This window comes from Brienomyrus brachyistius, chromosome 3 (assembly GCF_023856365.1).
Source record: "Brienomyrus brachyistius isolate T26 chromosome 3, BBRACH_0.4, whole genome shotgun sequence".
Lineage (NCBI taxonomy): Eukaryota > Metazoa > Chordata > Actinopteri > Osteoglossiformes > Mormyridae > Brienomyrus > Brienomyrus brachyistius.
In genome coordinates, this window is record NC_064535.1 from 27446941 (window position 1) to 27466813 (window position 19873).

Genomic DNA, 19873 nt, shown 5'->3' on the forward strand with positions numbered 1-19873 from the left:
CAAGGGAAGACCATCAGGTATTTTCTGAAAGCGCGTCTTTAACTTTGCATGATAATATATCTCATCGCAGCTGAGCATTACTTTTGTGAGGAGAGTGTGAACTTGTCCAGTTCAGGTTTGGGAGATAAAGCTAAACATAGTGGTACATCCAACAGAAATGTAAGCGCAAGACAAGTGTGCAAACAGTTTGGAATGGCTGTCAACAGGCAAAGCAGGTGTAAAATTTAGGGAAATACATTCCTGTTCAAGTGAGGATGGTGTAATCTGCAAATTTGTAACAAGGTGAAAGTTCCTGGACATTTCTTGTTAGGAAAGTAGTAGGAGACGTGGGATCTGGATCCTCTGAAGTGCTGCATTCAACAAAAAAATCATTTACATGCCGTGAAAGTTGTAAAACAACAACTGAGATTTGGAATTGACACATTACTTGTTGATTATGAACAATGAAAGAAACAGACCCTGAAACAGACGTAAACCCCAACTCAAGTCAAAGTAATCATCAACAATATTCTACTTGAAGAATTAGCTAAGATCTTGAGGAAGATGTGCTGTCATTCAGGCCTTTGAATGAGGTGCACTGTCTCTCACATCGTCAGGCTGTGAATGTCTTTCTGAGGAATTACTGTACAGTGTTCTGGTAGAAAGAATGCAAGAAGAAATGCAGTGATGAGGGAATTCCCGTAGCGAAATACTGCAACATAAATCTTAGCAATCCAAAGTACTCCATTGCTCTGACTGCCCTTGGGAATGTGCTGTGAGACTTGGCACAGCTTTCTGTATGTCTTCAAAAAGCTTGACTATAATAGAGGATCTATTATATAATAGATCACTGCTTGGCAACGAGTAACTGCTGCCGGACAAATGGAATGGATGCTCAATGGATGCTGTAATGTGTGTTCAAGCTTTTGCATTGGAGACTTTCAACATTGAGTGCTTGTGTTTGGGTTCCGATAACATGACAAAATTTAATGTGTAAGATTTTTTTTCCATTTATTCAAATATTTCAACTTTGTGAGACAAAAATTGAACAGAGAGTATATTTTTCTTAACTAGCTTTTAGATAATCTGCTTTTGGAATACATTTCTTATATTATTGCAAGAACGCTTACTGTAGGTGACAGACCACTGACACTCACGACACAAGCTAAAAGAAGACTTAGGTTTGAGCTAAGTGTCGCACTCATGGTTTGGATCACAGTACTTGTTAGAACTGAAAAGTAATGCAGACTGGGGGACAAAGGCGTGAGCATCAAGCGCACGTAGCAGACATGGCAGGAGCACCACAGAGACAAAGGCCATGCAAAAGCGTAGACGCCCCCTCACATGCCCCAGGCCTGCAGCATGCTGATCACGTGAAGTACACATGTTTGAAAGATGCAATCTGCGTAAAGCATATGTGTGTTACAAAATGCACCCCCTACCCTAAGAAGTTTGTTCTGGTTCAGAGGAGGGGTCGCGAACTGTGAATGTACCCCTACTGTATATAGGTTATGTTGACCAGAAACTCTTGGGAACATACCACGAGGGTGGCAGCTGGATGGTTGTTCCCTGAGATCATTTATAATGTGAAGTCATATACAAAGGCATCCATCTGTATTGTCATAAATTTCTACCACAGATTTGGGGGCTCATCTGGGATTGGAAAGGGGGATTAGAGCATGCGAATGGAGGATGTGGACCAGGAGGACCCATTAGTAAGGGTGATCAAACATCACCATTGAGGCAGAGATTTGGAGTAAACTTTTCCCAGTCTAGTCAAACATCTCGAATTTGTCAGACGGCGCCAGTCATCCCTATCCGATCAATGGACCCAGAAGAAAATAAGGTAAAAAGAAATTAAAAATTTTGATGTCTGTATAGTTGTGACTTCGTTTTATGGGTAAAATTGCTAGCAGGTAAAATACTGTTGGACAGTATTTGGGATTGCGATCCCAGGGAAAACAGACCTGTTGAAACTCAGGGTCGAATTTCAAGTATTTACTGGATCTCAGGGACTGAAGAGTGGCAGCCTTCGGAGTGAGAATTCCCGGGTCTGGGCCGGTGGTTCTCAGGGACTGGGAAGTGGCTGTCCTCAGCGGGTATGTTTGTGAAAGAATGAATGACTGAAAATTGAAAAGAACTTTAAGGAAAAAGACTAAAACGTTAATTAGTGTATACGTCACAGGTAATATAAACCAAGTCTGATTATGTGGATGTAATGACTGTTTGTCTTTTAAAAGTGAGTTATTGTCTTGTCGTGTCTATCCTTTATATAGTCAGAAAAAGCAAGTGGAAGATAAGGTGTAGATGCCAAGTGAAATATACAGTACATGTGTTAAGCATGTGGATTCCGCCATTGTTCGTCTAATAAGAGTCAGTTATTGTCCTGTCAGGTATACCCTGTTCGTAGTTTAGTAGTTATGAGGAGAATGAGGTGGAAGATATAGTGTTAAATATATCAAAGGTCGGTGACTAGATATAAAAGTTGCAATCTCATGAATATTGATTATTATTCGTATATAAAAATCTACAGGGAAAGTTGTCAGTAAGCAGCAGATTCCCTCAAAGCCACATAAACCCAAGGGCTGATTCCTGGGGAGACCTGCATCCTCAGCGCCTGCCAGCAACCTACAGTTCATCATCCACCATCTGCTATTTGTGCACCTGCGGTTCTCCTGTTAGCTCTGAGGAATCTGGCCGCTCTCCTCTGACCGTCTCATTAAGCAGGTGTTTTCAGCAGCAGACCTGCCGCTGCCTGGATGTTTTGTTTATCACACCATTGTCTGGACACTGCAGTAAGTGAGGATCTCAAGAAGGTGCCTGTTTCCGTGACAGTGGAACTACAGCAGCTGGCACAAGCTATGAAACAACATTTAACATCACATCATAGCCATTCTGATGCTTAAAATGTAAAATCATGTCTCAGCAGATATAACCACACAGTAATGGAACATTTTGATCCTGTCTGCATGCTGTATATATTATTTGCAGCAACATGATTTACTGTTGGGAGGGCAGACTGTTTACCTTAACAGTGAGATGTGCCTAATAAAATGGACATTAACTGTTTATGTGTCTTTAAACCAACTAAAATTCAATGGACATATAATCGATTAGCCCGAAATTATCTATCACACAGTTATAGGTGAAATCAGTGAACTGCATTTTCCCAGACCGTCACATCTGAGACTTGTGTTTAGACAAAGGGACTGTAGTAGTGCATTACCATCAGTGTCTATAGATAGTGTCTGCTGTAGTCAGTGATCAAGGCCAGACATAATGCGTTCCCATGCAACTTCTTGCTACAGCCACTAGAGGGACACATTGCTGTCATGAATGCTGTACTGTGAGATCAGGAGGAACGTTATTTAGTTTCCCTGTGTGCTGTAGGCCTGCATGGCTGAGATGACAATTCAGCTTTACTTAACATGACATACTGCTACTGTACTTCAGCAAAAAAAAATAATGTTGTACTATCACTAATTAGATATGAGGAATATATTTGAAAGGACCATAGTGGGCTACTGCAGTGACGGGCATGAGATGGTACCACCTCAACTCTTTTAAAGGATGCTCAGGGATCTTTTAGGACATCAGAGAGTCACAGGAAGACTTCAGCATTACGTCTCATCAGAAGGACGACAGCCCAGTGTCCCCATCACTGCACTGGGGCACTGGGATCCACACAGACCACAGTATGGGCTGACCTGCTGGCCACACCAACACCTCTTCCAGCAACAACCCAGAATTCCTAGTTGGTCTCCCATCCAAGTACTGGCCAGTTCCACACCAGCTTATCTTCAGATTGAAAACTTTTTAAAGAATATTGGGTTAGGGTTAGGTTAGGGTTATACTGAGGTCAAAATAGATGAAGATATTTTTAAAATAATCGATCACTGGTTGATTTTAGGCATTCAGACTAAATAACTGTTCATGTGATATAATGTAAAAAGTACTGATGTACCCAGTGAGCAGCTGACATTTCCGCTTCCTGTCCCCTGATCAGAAATGGGGTCCCACCCCCTCACAGCTGCCCCAGTCCAGCCTGTTTTAAACCCTGAAACTAAACTCTCAGCCGTTGGAGCGAAACTCATATTTGCATAAACTGAGCAGGACGGTTCCGTTGCCCCCAGAATAGAGCAGGCAAATGTCCCCCAGTCCCCCTGGGGTTACAATGAGGTGGGGGCTCAGCCCGTATCACAGAGCAGCAGATTGTCCCACATGATCACTGACTGTTTGCAGTGGGGTTCAGTTAGCAGTTTTATGTAGTTTAGTTACATTGTGACATAAATATATTTCTTGGGAGAAAATTCTATCCATTTGATTTAATGATTTATTAAATGAGTTTTATTAGAACAGTGTTTGCTCCATTTTAGAAAGAATGAGCCTGTGATGTGGTTTATAATCTCAGTATAGAGGAACTGCTCAGTATGAACCTTTGATGACACCATTGATCACAGTTAGTTTGTCAGACAGAATGAAATATTTATTTATCTCTGCAGCATTCAGGTATAAAACACACAAGATAATACAGGGAGACACAAAGACTAATAAAACATCAGTAATGATTTTCATTCAGGAATCAAGCAAAGCATGTTATTTTCTCTATGTAATCAGTAAATCTGAAGCGCGTAACACAGCACAGTAAAAACACAGTAATCAGCCGCTCATCACAGGTGACGCTGAGCTCATCTACTCTGAACAGTCGGCCCTCGTCAGCGTTTGAGTGACAGGAGCCTGGCAGCCCTGATGGGCCTCACAGACCACTGAGCCCGCCTTCTTCCACTCGTCCGCAGTGAGGCTCAGGCTGCTGCTCCAGCTGGACAGGCCGTCCTTCTCCAGGAGCCCACGGGTCGTCTCTGAGTATTTGCTGTTACCGTCCACCTTCCAGCTCAGCTTCCAGTCGGAGGGGAAGCCCTTGTTGGCCAGGCACATGAGGGTGGCCGTGTTCTTGCTGGACACCTCCACACTGGAGGGGGGCAGGACCGTCAGGGTGGGGGCTCTGTTACCTAGGAGACACCAAAGGGACTTTAGGTCAGAGTCCTATACAATTTTTTCTAATAATATATAACAAGATATACAAAGTGCACCATCGCCATGACCTGCTCGTCCGATCCTCTCGTGTGCCACGCCCCCTCATTAACCTCGTGTGGAATCCCGATTGTTACCAGCTGTTTCCTGTCCTGTGTATTTCAGTCCACATTCCAGTACGTTTCCCCAGTCCTGTCATTAATGTTGCTGTGCTTTGCAGTGTGTTTCCCCGCAATAAACCCCGTTTATTCGGATCCACGGCTTCCTTCGCCTACTTGCCTGTACCCGGCGTTACAACCATGACAGTTTCACTGGGCTAAATCCATGACTGTATTATTTCAGTATATGACAAAACAGACATTTCAAACATCAGCAAAAATTCATCTTGCCATAGTCCAGTATCACAGCTAAAAGCATTCCCGAATCGACGGTTAGTTTGATTCCTTTTCCCATGTGTTTTTGAGATGAGTGTTTGAAATACACATCCATCCATTTTCTATACTCGCTTGTCCAATATGGGTTTGTGAGGTATATAACTTTTAATGTAGTCAACGTTTCACTGTATATATTTGTTTTGACTGATTGATAAAATTCAGCTTTTATTTAAACTACATTGATTAGATTTTAACATCTATTTTTCTAGTTTTCAATACCTTCATGACCGTTAATTGACACAGAGTTGATGTATTTCTTTCTGTAAACGATCTTGTTGTCTGAGGCATCTTATTTCTTGTACGCAGTCGATAAATACGATACAATAATAATACGATTATTATTAATCAATAATACGATACCAATAATACGATAATATTCAAACAATACAACAGAAAGAAGCACTTACTTCCAACTTAATGTTTCTGTCAGTTATACAAACTAAGTATGTTGAACAGGTAACATAACGTTCACCATCTGAATTTACACATTTGCAATTCTTACACATCTAGAAGCCTGATCAAAGCAGGTGGAATCCGGATAGTGAAACATCTATATTTTTTATTCACATTGTCACATTCACTAGAAAGATTATTGAAGCCTGGATCTTCACAATAAAGAAGAGAAATCATTGCATTTACTATATTAACAAAACGTTGCCTAAGTACATGTGAGTGTGTGTGTGTGTGTCTGTGTGTGTTAAATGTTTCTTCTTCTATTTTGAATATTAAAAGCTGGATACTTACTGCCAACATCCAGTCTGGTCCCGCCGCCGAAGGTTCTCCACAGTGATTGAACCTGATTGACACGCCGTACAAAAACCTCCCAGCGCTACAGCTGCCTTTCTTATATGTACAGGACAATTAATTGGCCTATTCTATTAATGTCCGCATGTGGTAGTTATTTTTGTTGTGAATTTCCATCCAGATAACAGAAATCGCAAAGCTTGAGAATTACCAGGTTAACACATATCAAGTGTGATTCCAGCATCGTCTACATAATGAGAAACCATGTACAGGAACCTACTGTAACCAGACAGAGTATTTGCATAGAAACGACACTGTGCTATAGTGTTGGCACGTGTCTAATTGGTTCAGCCAGCAGCTTTGAGGTTTTCCATCTCAAAGATTGTGGGTTCAGTTCCCAGTCCTGCCTGTGTGTGTTTTCATCTTCTCACTGTATTCCAGTGGGTTTTCTCATGGTAATCCACCACCCCAATCAAAATACATGCAGTTAAGAAAACTGGTGTCTCTAATCTGTCCGTAGTGTGTGTCCTGTCAAGGGCATCATTAGGCCTGTTTTATGGGAGGAATTTACTACTACGCAGATGGCATTCAGCCAAATGATAGTTTTCAATCTCCCGTTCATTCCCATCCCAAAAAACTAATGGCATGCAAGGTTTGGATGTATGACCACTTTGTCAAACTAAATACTGATAAAACTGAAGTTTGAGTCATAGGTCCTAAGTTCTCATTATCTGAAGCATTTGATTTCTCAGTCTATATTTAAGGTTGTGTTTGTTAAACCTGCTCCTCTTATCAGAAACTTAGGAGGACTATTAGATGCATCACTGAACTTTGATCTGCATATAAGTCCCTAAATTGCATTTAATCACCTTCATGACATTGCTCGCCTTTGGCCATTTCTGTCTCATAATGATGCACACAGCCTGGTTCATGCTTTCATCGTGTCCTGTATTGACTCCCTTCTCATTGGCCTTCCTGCTACGTCTTTACAGGAGCTTCAGATTATTCAGAACTCTGCTGCTGGAGTCCTCATGATAACAAGCCTTCTGCTCACATCACCCCCAGCATCTCACAGTTACACTGGTTACCAGTTCTGTCCCGTATGAAATAAAAAAAATTTGCTACTCGCCTTCAAAGCAGCTACATGACCTTGACCCTGGTGCCTCAGTAATGTCCTGACTCCATACTCTCCCTCTCTCTTTCTTCAGTCATCTAGCTCTAACCTGCTCCTTCTCTCTCTTGTTCCAGGTTTCTCACCATTGGTGGCGTGTCGTTCAGTGCCATTGCCCCCAAACTTGTTCTTTACTCTCCACTTTTGAATCTGCTTTAAAAAATATCCTGCTTAATGAACATTTCTCTCCGTCTAAACGTGTGTTCAAATGCTTTTATCTTTCAACCATTTTAATTTTACAAATTGATGCCATGTTATATTACATTTTAGTGAATAGTGTTTATCTTGATGCTAATACTTGTAATGATGTTGTCTGATTTACATACATTATATACGCATAGAACAGGGGTCCCAAACTCGAATAACTCGGAGGCTGCTGGGCAGGGGTTCTGCAGCCCCAGTGGGTGACTTGAGTGTATTTTTTTAAATATATCATACAGATAATCTTCTATGGGCAGCATGGTGGTGCAGTGGTTAGCACTGGGGGCGGCATGGTGGTGCAGTGGTTAGCACTGGGGGCGGCATGGTGGTGCAGTGGTTAGCACTGGGGGCGGCATGGTGGTGCAGTGGTTAGCACTGTCGCCTCACATCTCTGGGACCCGGGTTCGAGTCTCCGCCTGGATCACATGTGTGTGGAGTTTGAATGTTCTTCCCATGTCGTCGTGGGGTTTCCTCCGGTTTCCCCCCACAGTCCAAAAACATACTGAGGCTAATTGGACTTACTAAATTGCCCGTAGGTGTGCATGTGAGAGTGAATGGTGTGTGAGTGTGCCCTGCGATGGGCTGGCCCCCCATCCTGGGTTGTTCCCTGCCTCGTGCCCATTGCTTCTGGAATAGGCTCCGGACCCCCCGCGACCCAGTAGGATAAGCGGTTTGGAAAATGGATTGATAATCTACTAAAGAGCTTGTGTTAGAACTTGTCAACCTAAGGGGGGGGGCATGTAACATTTTCCAAAGTTTACCGCCACTGGTTGGTTGTTTATTATATGTGGAAACACACTGATCAATCTGCAGGCCGGATTTAATAATAATTAATAAAACATATTATGCTCAGACTCATAGAAGATGGAATGATCGATCCACCTGCAAATCCGACCTCCCCCCCACCTGGCCCAGGAAAAGAAATTATTGAGGTCTACCCACCCACCCAGACACACACACACACATGCACACAGGTTTGTAATTATACTATCTTTGTGGGGGCTCTCTATTCATTTATATGGGGAAAACTCTAATCCCAACATGACAACCTTAACCCCTACCCAGCTATAACCTTAACCTTGAATCAAATCATATGAAATTAGAAAAATAATAGAAAATAATGGATAGAAAACAAAGTCAGTGGTATCATCCATTCCTTACTGAAGTGGATCATGACTGCGTACATTCACTTCATTTCACATTAATTTCTCATGGATTCAGTCTGTTCTACTAGTTTGATCTCCTTCTGGGGACTTTAGTTTAACTCCCCCCTCAGCACCTGCAGTGAGTCCCAGCTGCAGCAGTGCAGTCACTGTACAGTCTGACTGATGGAGGTTTTTGTACGGCTCTGTATCACTGTGTGATCGGCCAGCTACTACCAATATTATGTTCACTCTCACAGTAATAATCTCCTGCATCTTCAGCTTGGACTCCACTGATGGTCAGAGTGAAGTCAGAACTAGATCCGCTGCCAGTGAATCGAGACGGAGTCCCAGAGCTACGTCTATTTGCTAGATATATTAGCAGCTTAGGAGCTTCTCCAGGTTTCTGCTGGTACCAGGCCATGCGGGGGCCATGGCTATCAGTATACACAGAGCTGCTGATTTTACAGTTTATAGTGACTGTCTGTCCTGAGGAAGCTGATATAAGCTCTGGAGTCTGAGTCACAGTCACTTGTCCTCTGGATTCTGAAAATAAATATGAAATAAAAACAAATTTAAAAAAGAATCAACAGTTAAAATGAAGTCACAAAAGGAAGCTCCAGATGTCTATTTGAAATATTTAGCAAAAAGCTAAATTCATCAAGCAATATGTTGCGAAATCGTCAGGCTTGTTCTGTTTTACCGTGAGTGAGGATGAAGAGCAAGATGCTGAGGCTGATCAAAGTCATGTTTGTTTGGAGTCTGTTGTGATGAAGGGCAGCTGTCAGTCATGAAGTGTTAAACCTCCTGGAATATAAATCCTCCCAGAGCACTGAGGCATGAGCTGAAATGCAAAGTATCTTCTGACTGACATTATAACTGCAGAGGAAACATGAAACTTTTGCTGTTCAAAATGACAAAAACCTCTCATACCCTTGAGAAAGGCATAGCCTTTCATGGCCTACATGTCTTTCTATATAGAGACATGTCAATTTGTCTGTTTAAACTCCTCAGTCTTCTTCAAGATTTAAGATTTTTAATTTAGTCACATGCGTGAAAGTACTGGTACACCAGCAGTGAAATGAAATTTCCGCTACTCCGATATCCGCAAAAAACAAAGTAGAAGGATAACAAAATAATATGTTCAAATAAGTACCAAAATTATAAATACATTGCTCAAGGAAATTAAAGGAACACTTTTTAATCAGAGTATAGCATCGAGTCAGTTAAACTTCTGGGATATTGATCTGGTCAGTTAAATAGCGGAGGGGGTTGTCAATCAGTTTCAGCTACTTTGGTGCTAATGAATTTAACAACAGGCGCATTAGAGGTGCAACAATAGAATAGAATAGAATAGAACAGAATAGAATGCATCTTTAATGTCCATCAAATTTACATCAGATGGAAATTCATCTTTGACAGTGATGAATTCAACACACAATACAAGCAACACTATACTCAATAAACATGTCAATGCAACTAAAAATAAGTGGAATATGTTATAAAATCAGTCCAGTTTACTCCAAGCGAGAAATTTAACATAAATGAATGCATTTAAAACAAAATACATAAGATACCAATAAATAAAACTAGCTGCTAATTAAATTATCTAAGAAAAATAGTCTTTGTTCAGGATGGTTACAGCCGATGGAATAAATGACCGCTTGTAGCCTTTTTTCCTAACTAATGGGACTACAAGTCTCCTGCCTGATGGCAACAATGAGACGACCCCCCAAACAGGAATGGTTTAACAGGTGGAGGCCACTGGCATTTTTCCCTCCTCATCTTTTCTGACTGTGTCTTCACTCATTTTGCATTTGCCTACAGTCAGTGTCACTACAGGTAGCATGAGGCGATACTTGGACCCTACAGAGGTTGCACAGGTAGTCCAACTCCTCCAGGATGGTGCATCAATCCGTGCCATTGCCGGTAGGTTGGCTAGTACATAACTACATTTAGCTTAATATAATCATTGTTTCACATATGAACAGTTCATTGTTTAATTTAGTTATTTATTTGTTCGGCTAGTATCATTTCGCTTTTGCTGCATAGATAATGACAGTGGATGTGATTCCTAAAACCCAAGAGACTTAAAAGCATTTTAAAATATGAAATTGTCACTTTACCCAAGTTGAAGCTGTAGTATTTAGGTGCTTCTCCATCAACGGGCACATACACACACACACTCAAACACTATATGCAGTTTACAAGAGGCAAGTAGCCTAAATCTTTGGACTGGGAGAGAACATTCACACATAGGGGGAACAAGCAGCCGCCCGCCCCCCAAAAGAAATGAAGCAGGATATGATCCCCAACCCTGCAGGTGTGAGGTAACAGTGCCACACACTGAGCCTCTGTGTCTCCGCTTTCCAGTTTCCAGCGGTACCAGGGTGTTCTGTAAGTGCATCTGCTGTGATTTTTAACAATGTCATTGGCAATCTGCTCGATTTTCCCAGCAGAGGAAATTCGGTTCCCTACTGGACAACTGAAGGGGCGAAAACATAGAATAGCGAACTAGGCAACTTCAATGTTTTGATGTGTCAATGTTGCTATATCTATTTAAAGAACATGAAAGCTGTATTTATAAATAATGAGGGTTTATTTTGGTGAAACCGATAATATTTTATAGGTGTATTTTAAGCATGTAAAACTTACTGAAAAGTTATATCTACACTTACGGAGCTTTGGTTTAACTTCCCCCTCAGCACCTGCAGTGAGTCCCAGCTGCAGTAGTGCAGTCACTGTACAGTCTGACTGAGGGAGGTTTTTGTACGGCTCTGTATCACTGTGTGAACACATAACCACTATGTAAACTCTGACAGTAATAATCTCCTGCATCTTCAGCCTGGACTCCACTGATGGTCAGAGTGAAGTCAGTGCTCGATCCGCTGCCAGTGAATCGAGATGAAATCCCAGAGCTACGTTTATTTGCTAGATATATTAGCATCTTAGGAGCTTCTCCAGGTTTCTGCTGGTACCAGGCCATGCAGGGGCCATTACTATCAGTATACACAGAGCTGCTGGTTTTACAGTTTATAGTGACTGTCCGTCCTGAAGAAGCTGATATCAGCTCTGGAGTCTGAGTCACAGTCACTTGTCCTCTGGATTCTGAAAAGAAATACAAAATAAGAACATCTGAGTTAATATACAAAAGAAGGTACAGATATCTAAATATTTAGAAAAATTCACAACTCATTACACAGTATGTATGCTGCAAAGTACACAAGCTTGTTCTCTGTTACCGTGAGTGAGGATGAAGAGCAAGATGCTGAGGCTGATCAAAGTCATGTTTGTTTGGAGTCTGTTGTGATGAAGGGCAGCTGTCAGTCATGAAGTGTTAAACCTCCTGGAATATAAACCCTCCCAGAGCACTGAGGCATGAGCTGAAATGCAAAGTATCTTCTGACTGACATTATAACTGCAGAGGAAACATGAAACTTTTGCTGTTCAAAATGACAAAAACCTCTCATACCCTTGAGAAAGGCATAGCCTTTCATGGCCTACATGTCTTTCTATATAGAGACATGTCAATTTGTCTGTTTAAACTCCTCAGTCTTCTTCAAGGTTTAAGATTTTTAATTTAGTCACATGCGTGAAAGTACTGGTACACCAGCAGTGAAATGAAATTTCCGCTACTCCGATATCCGCAAAAAACAAAGTAGAAGGATAACAAAATAATATGTTCAAATAAGTACCAAAATTATAAATACATTGCTCAAGGAAATTAAAGGAACACTTTTTAATCAGAGTATAGCATCGAGTCAGTTAAACTTCTGGGATATTGATCTGGTCAGTTAAGTAGTGGAGGGGGTTGTTAATCAGTTTCAGCTACTTTGGTGCTAATGAATTTAACAACAGGCGCATTAGAGGGGCAACAATAGAATAGAATAGAATAGAATAGAATAGAATAGAATAGAATAGAATAGAATGCATCTTTAATGTCCATCAAATTTACATCAGATGGAAATTCATCTTTGACAGTGAGAAATTCAACACACAATACAAGCAACACTATACTCAATAAACATATGTCAATGCAAGTAAAAATAAGTGGAATATGTTATAAAATCAGTCCAGTTTACTCCAAGCGAGAAATTTAACATAAATGAATGCATTTAAAACAAAATACATAAGATACCAATAAATAAAACTAGCTGCTAATTAAATTATCTAAGAAAAATAGTCTTTGTTCAGGATGGTTACAGCCAATGGAATAAATGATCGCTTGTAGCCTTTTTTCCTAACTAATGGGACTACAAGTCTCCTGCCTGATGGCAACAATGAGACGACCCCCAAAACAGGAATGGTTTAACAGGTGGAGGCCACTGGCATTTTTCCCTCCTCATCTTTTCTGACTGTGTTTTCACTCATTTTGCATTTGCCTACAGTCAGTGTCACTACAGGTAGCATGAGGCGATACTTGGACCCTACAGAGGTTGCACAGGTAGTCCAACTCCTCCAGGATGGTGCATCAATCCGTGCCATTGCTGGTAGGTTGGCTAGTACATAACTACATTTAGCTTAATATAATCATTGTTTCACATATGAACAGTTCATTGTTTAATTTAGTTATTTATTTGTTCGGCTAGTATCATTTCGCTTTTGCTGCATGGATAATGACAGTGGATGTGATTCCTAAAACCCAAGAGACTTAAAAGCATTTTAAAATATGAAATTGTCACTTTACCCAAGTTGAAGCTGTAGTATTTAGGTGCTTCTCCATCAATGGGCACATGCACACACACACTCAAATACTATATGCAGTTTACGAGAGGCAAGTAGCCTAAATCTTTGGACTGGGAGAGAACATTCACACATAGGGGGAACAAGCAGCCGCCCGCCCCCCAAAAGAAATGAAGCAGGATATGATCCCCAACCCTGCAGGTGTGAGGTAACAGTGCCACACACTGAGCCTCTGTGTCTTCGCTTTCCAGTTTCCAGCGGTACCAGGGTGTTCTGTAAGTGCATCTGCTGTGATTTTTAACAATGTCATTGGCAATCTGCTCGATTTTCCCAGCAGAGGAAATTCGGTTCCCTACTGGACAACTGAAGGGGCGAAAACATAGAATAGCGAACTAGGCAACTTCAATGTTTTGATGTGTCAATGTTGCTATATCTATTTAAAGAACATGAAAGCTGTATTTATAAATAATGAGGGTTTATTTTGGTGAAACCGATAATATTTTATAGGTGTATTTTAAGCATGTAAAACTTACTGAAAAGTTATATCTACACTTACGGAGCTTTGGTTTAACTTCCCCCTCAGCACCTGCAGTGAGTCCCAGCTGCAGTAGTGCAGTCACTGTATAGTCTGACTGAGGGAGGTTTTTGTACGACTCTGTATCACTGTGTGAACAGCCAGTTACTACCAATGTTATGTAAACTCTGACAGTAATAATCTCCTGCATCTTCAGCCTGGACTCCACTGATGGTCAGAGTGAAGTCAGAACTAGATCCGCTGCCAGTGAATCGAGATGAAATCCCAGAGCTACGTCTATTTGCTAGATATATTAGCATCTTAGGAGCTTCTCCAGGTTTCTGCTGGTACCAGGCCATGCGGGGGCCATTACTATCAGTATACACAGAGCTGCTGGTTTTACAGTTTATAGTGACTGTCCGTCCTGAAGAAGCTGATATCAGCTCTGGAGTCTGAGTCACAGTCACTTGTCCTCTGGATTCTGAAAATAAATACAAAATAAGAACATCTGAGTTAATATACAAAAGAAGGTACAGATATCTAAATATTTAGAAAAATTCACAACTCACTACACAGTATGTATGCTGCAAAGTACACAAGCTTGTTCTCTGTTACCGTGAGTGAGGATGAAGAGCAAGATGCTGAGGCTGATCAAAGTCATGTTTGTTTGGAGTCTGTTGTGATGAAGGGCAGCTGTCAGTCATGAAGTGTTAAACCTCCTGGAATATAAACCCTCCCAGAGCACTGAGGCATGAGCTGAAATGCAAAGTATCTTCTGATTGACATCATAATCGCAGAGGAAACATGAAACTTCTGCTGTTCAAAATGAACAGAACTGTGTTTTTATTCTGATTTTGTACATTTTTAAAGGTATTGATAGGCTCAGGGGGCGGCATGGTGGTGCAGTGGTTAGCACTGTCGCCTCACACCTCTGGGACCCGGGTTCGAGTCTCCGCCTGGGTTACATGTGTGTGCAGTTTGCATGTTTTCCCCATGTCATCGTTGGGTTTCCTCCGTGTACTCCAATTTCCCCCAACAGTCCAAAAACATGCTGAGGCTAATTGGAGTTGCTAATTTGTCCATAGGTGTGTGAGTGACTGGTGTGTGAGTGTGCCCTGCGATGGGCTAGCCCCCCATCCTGGGTTGTTCCCTGCCTCGTGCCAATTGCTTCTGGGATAGGCTCCGGACCCCCCGTGACCCAGTAGGATAAGCGGTTTGGAAAATGGATGGATGGATGGGTGGATGATAAGCTCAGGATCATGTCCTAACAACAGTGTCATGATGACATCATTGTGCACTTATTAAAATAGCCTGTTATGATGAGTTGGTTTATCAGACAGAATGAAATCTTTATTTATCTCTGCTGTATTCTGGAATAAAACCACAAGATAATAGAGGGAGACACAAAGACTAATAAAACATCAGTAATGATTTTCACTCATGGATCAAGCAAAGCACGTTATTTTCTCCATGTAATCAGTAAATCAGAAGCATGTAGCACAGCACAGTAAGAACACAGTAATCAGCCGCTCATCACAGGTGACGCTGAGCTCATCTACTCTGAACAGTCGGCCCTCGTCAGCATCTGAGTGACAGGAGCCTGGGAGCCCTGATTGGCCTCACAGACCACTGAGCCCGCCTTCTTCCACTCGTCCGCAGTGAGGCTTAGGCTGTTGCTCCAGCTGTACAGGCCGTCCTTCTCCAGGAGCCCGCGGCTCGTCTCCACCACTTTGCTTTTACCGTCCACTTTCCAGCTCAGCTTCCAGTCGGAGGGGAAGCCCCTGTTGGCCAGGCACATCAGGGTGGCCTTGTTCTTGCTGGACACCTCCACACTGGAGGGGGGCAGGACCGTCAGGGTGGGGGCGCTGTTACCTAGGAATCAAAGCTAAGTCAGAGGTCAAAGAAAGAAGATATTAAGGATTAAGTGTCTGTATGAGAAAATGTCCACATTGTCTGTTTAAATCCTTCTGATTGGCTCCTTTAGGCCTTCAAAATTGGATCATACAGCCTGATCCATTCAAGAGATGCAGAGTTTTCTTTGGTTTAGCTGATGGACATCAATAGTGACATAAGCCTTAAGCTGGAGTGTCACTCCTATGCATGCGGAAATATTACTCTAATGTATAACCTCTAGTTTATCCAGCCTTCAATCCATTTCACGTAACTGCTTGTCCTATTCAGGGTCACAGGAGCCTCTCCTGGAGGCTAGAGGCACAAGGCAGGGAATAAACCAGGATGAGGCACCAACCCATCACAGGGCAAACTCACACACCATACACTCACACACCATACACTCACACGCCTATGAGCAATTTGGCAACTACAATTAACCGCGGCATGTTTTTGAACTGCTGGGGGAAACTGGAGTACCTGGAAGAAACCCCCATAACAATATGAGGAGAACATGCAAACAGCACTCACATGGAGCCTGTACCCTGGTCCCAGAGGTGTGAGGCAATACTGCCCACTGCGCAACCATGCCACCCCCTCCCCAGTCCAGATAAAAGCAACTGAAAATATAAAAAAGTGCTTTACCTGTGTTTAATTGCAGTTTTATTCTGCTTAATTCCATTCCCGGCTTTATTTTCAAAGTTTTAAAAGTGCAGTGAACGAGCTGAAATCCGGAGGTGAAAACTGCTGACGTCATGGGTGCCGTATTCGCAGGGCAGGTTTTTTCTGCGTTTGAGTCTTTTTGCTTGTTTTTAGACTAAAGGTCTATGACAGACATCAATCTTTGGAGCCTTACGGGGATTCAAACGCCAGGATCAGCATACTGTAGCACAGGTGCCATACATGGGGAATCAGAATTAACTGCATCCCTGCTAATTGGAGATGCAATCAGTGAGTATATTCGCAGACGACTCGACAGTAGTGGGACTCATCAGTAATGACGGCGACTCCGCATACAGAGAGGAAGTTGACCAACTCATTGCCTGGTGTGGAAAAAACAAGCTGAATGTCAACGAAACAATAATGCTATAGTACAATCACTGTGAAACGACGTGCAATATTTTTCTTTTCATCATATTCACCACTGACTGGTTCTACATTTCTATATATGTATATTGTTTTGTATATTTAGTTTCTGTCCTGTGCTGCCTTATGCTGTTTTATACAGTCTTACTTACTTCTGTGTGAAATTTTGTTGTAATCATAAATGATGTCGTTATTATAATTGTGTCAGTTTGGGGAATGTACATAGAGCTCTATTTAATGGCAGAAACATTTATTCAGCGTTGCTCATAATCAGGTGTAACGTGACTATGCAAATAAATAGATCATTGCTGCCATCTAGTGGCTTAAACTTGCATTAAACTAACAGAACATTTATATACAGTTTATTTATATATCCATCCATCCATCCATCATCTCCCGCTTAATCCGGTACCCCATACTCCCGGAGCACTCCCCACAGGACCCCACGAGGGACACGGTCGAATGCCTTTTCCAAGTCCACAAAACACATGTAGACTGGTCGGGCAAACTCCCATGAACCCTCCAGAACCCTGCTGAGAGTATAGAGCTGGTCCACTGTTCCACGGCCAGGGCGAAAACCACACTGCTCCTCCTGAATCCGAGGTTCGACAATCCGGCGGACCCTCCTTTCCAGGACCCCCGAATAGACCTTACCAGGGAGGCTGAGGAGTGTGATCCCCCTGTAGTTTGAGCACACCCTCCGGTCCCCCTTCTTAAAGAGGGGGACCACCACCCCGGTCTGCCAATCCAGAGGTACTGCCCCCGATGTCCACACGATGCTGCAGATGCGTGTCAGCCAGGACAGCCCCGCAGCATCCAGAGCCTTGAGGAACTCTGGGCGAATCTCGTCCACCCCCGGGGCCCGGCCACCGAGGAGCTTTTTGACCACCTCAGCGACCTCCACCCCCGAGATAGGCGAGTCCACCCCCAAGTCCCCACACTCTGCTTCCATATTGGAAGGCGTGTCGGTGGGATTGAGGAGGTCTTCGAAGTACTCCCTCCACCGACCCAGAACGTCCCGAGCTGAGGTCAGCAGCGCACCATCCCCACCATAAATAGTGTTGATGCTTATTTATATATATATATATATATATATATATATATATATATATATATATATATATATATATATATATATATTTACAGTTTTAGACACTTTTAGTTATCTGTGCTACTTCCGACAGGTCTGAAAGAATGGCCCTTCAGTAAAACAGATCATCTCACATGTTTTCAGAAGTATGGCATCAACTTGCTACTGAAGTGTCAGTTCTCGTTCCATCCCTAGTAATAATATTATTTTATTATATATATTGTGATACTGTGGGGCTAGTTTCCAAAAGGTGGTCATTCACGTTAATGGTATGCGCCGCGCCGCTAATATGTGTTAATCATGTTATTTAATGTAGCCATGCATTTATGTTGCAATTAGAAAGTGTTGTAATATCCGTGTAGCGTCTCCCATGGAGCGCATGTGTATTCGATAACGGCTATGCAGAGAGTGAATGTCGTATAAATTGTGGACTTCCCTTATTTGTGCCACTGCTGGATGTTTCTGGAAGTGCACTTAATAAATGCAGAACTTCCATTACCTTTTATAGAGTTGGGGGGGGGGGGGGGGGAAGAATTGAGCAGTATGCCTTCCCGGGGCGACCCGATGGAGCTAGTGCGCTGCACTTCTATTACTGGGCAGCAGAGGGAGCCACAGCTCTGTGCCAAGTGCTGCAGTGGGAACAAACTCGCAGCGTTTTCACTAGCAGCAGTGACAGATGAGGACGCGTCTAAACGGAAGTATGGCGGTTTTTGTGGCTTGTGGTAGAGCTGCACGGTATCACCTCCCGATGTCCTCACCAGGGCTTTAGGTAATGGGCCAGACATTTGTCTAGACTCTAGACTACAGATGCTTTTCGGTACTATATGGATATTTACTTACACACACAATTTGGTAAATAGGTTAGTAGTATGGCTAAAGTATAATGAGTACAAATGAGATATTGCGATATTGTGTATTGTGATGCCCATAAGTTAGTGATCTATATCAGCGTATCCTTATGTTTATTAAACCTGTGTCTGGCGTGTCCTTAAGTTTGTTAAATTCAGATAGCAGAACATGTCACATAATACTGTTCTTGTATATCATGAAAACCATTAGCACTAAACTGGCAGTGAGGAAAGGGGCAGCTCAGCAGCTCAGCAGCCATAACATCACGAAAGTGGAGATATTCAAGACAAACAAGGTAAAAGAGATGCCGTTTTTTTGCAGTTTCAGGTCCCACATGTTTATGACACATAAAGATAAGCCAAATTTATACAGATTACTAATATTTTAGGCACTCAACTCATCTGCTTGCCAAATTGTGCAAGTAAGTGTCCGTGTTGTGTACAGAAAAGCTGGCGTTGGACAATTGTTTCTCTCGCCACCTAAAGCCCTGGAGATTATTGCACATGTATGATATAATCTCAAGTCCAACACTGGATCGACACTGGAGATGCCAAGCCCATCTGTCTGCAACTTCCAGGAAATGATGGCAGCGGGTGTCATTGAGTCATCGGACAGTTTATGGGCTGCGCCTGCGGTCCTGCTAAAGGAAAAGGATGAGTCATGGCGTTTTAGTACAGACTTCTGGCGTCTGATCCTCATGACCGAGAAGGACTTCTATGTCCTGCCCTGGTTGGATGATAAGCTGAATCAGATCGATGTGGTTAAGCTTCTGGGTATTAGCAGGTCAAACTGGCCCAAGACTACATTCATCATTAGTCTATGGTGCTTTCAGTCCATACCTTTCGGGCTCTGTAAAGCCCCCGTCACCTTTGCGTGGTTGATGGGGGGAATGCTGAGTTACGTCCCACGGAACCAGTGCGTCATCTACCTGGACGATCTGTTTGCCCAAACTGCTGATTTCAACAGAGTGTTTAATAACTTGCGCACAGCCTTCAATGTCATTTATGAAGCTGGCTTGTGCTTCAACCCTCAGAAGTTCTTTGGTTCAGGGATCATGTA

At 42.5% G+C, this 19873-nt stretch overlaps 1 gene segment (V, D, J or C); it reads right to left on the minus strand.

The window, feature by feature from the left end:
• Nucleotides 1–4443: 4443 nt before the first annotated feature.
• LOC125738396 (Ig lambda chain C region-like) lies at nucleotides 4444–16627 on the minus strand. The segment is given in 3 exon segments: nucleotides 4444–4806; nucleotides 15590–15771; nucleotides 16435–16627. Coding segments are annotated over 3 exon segments (429 nt in total).
• Between the last annotated feature and the right edge of the window lie 3246 nt (nucleotides 16628–19873).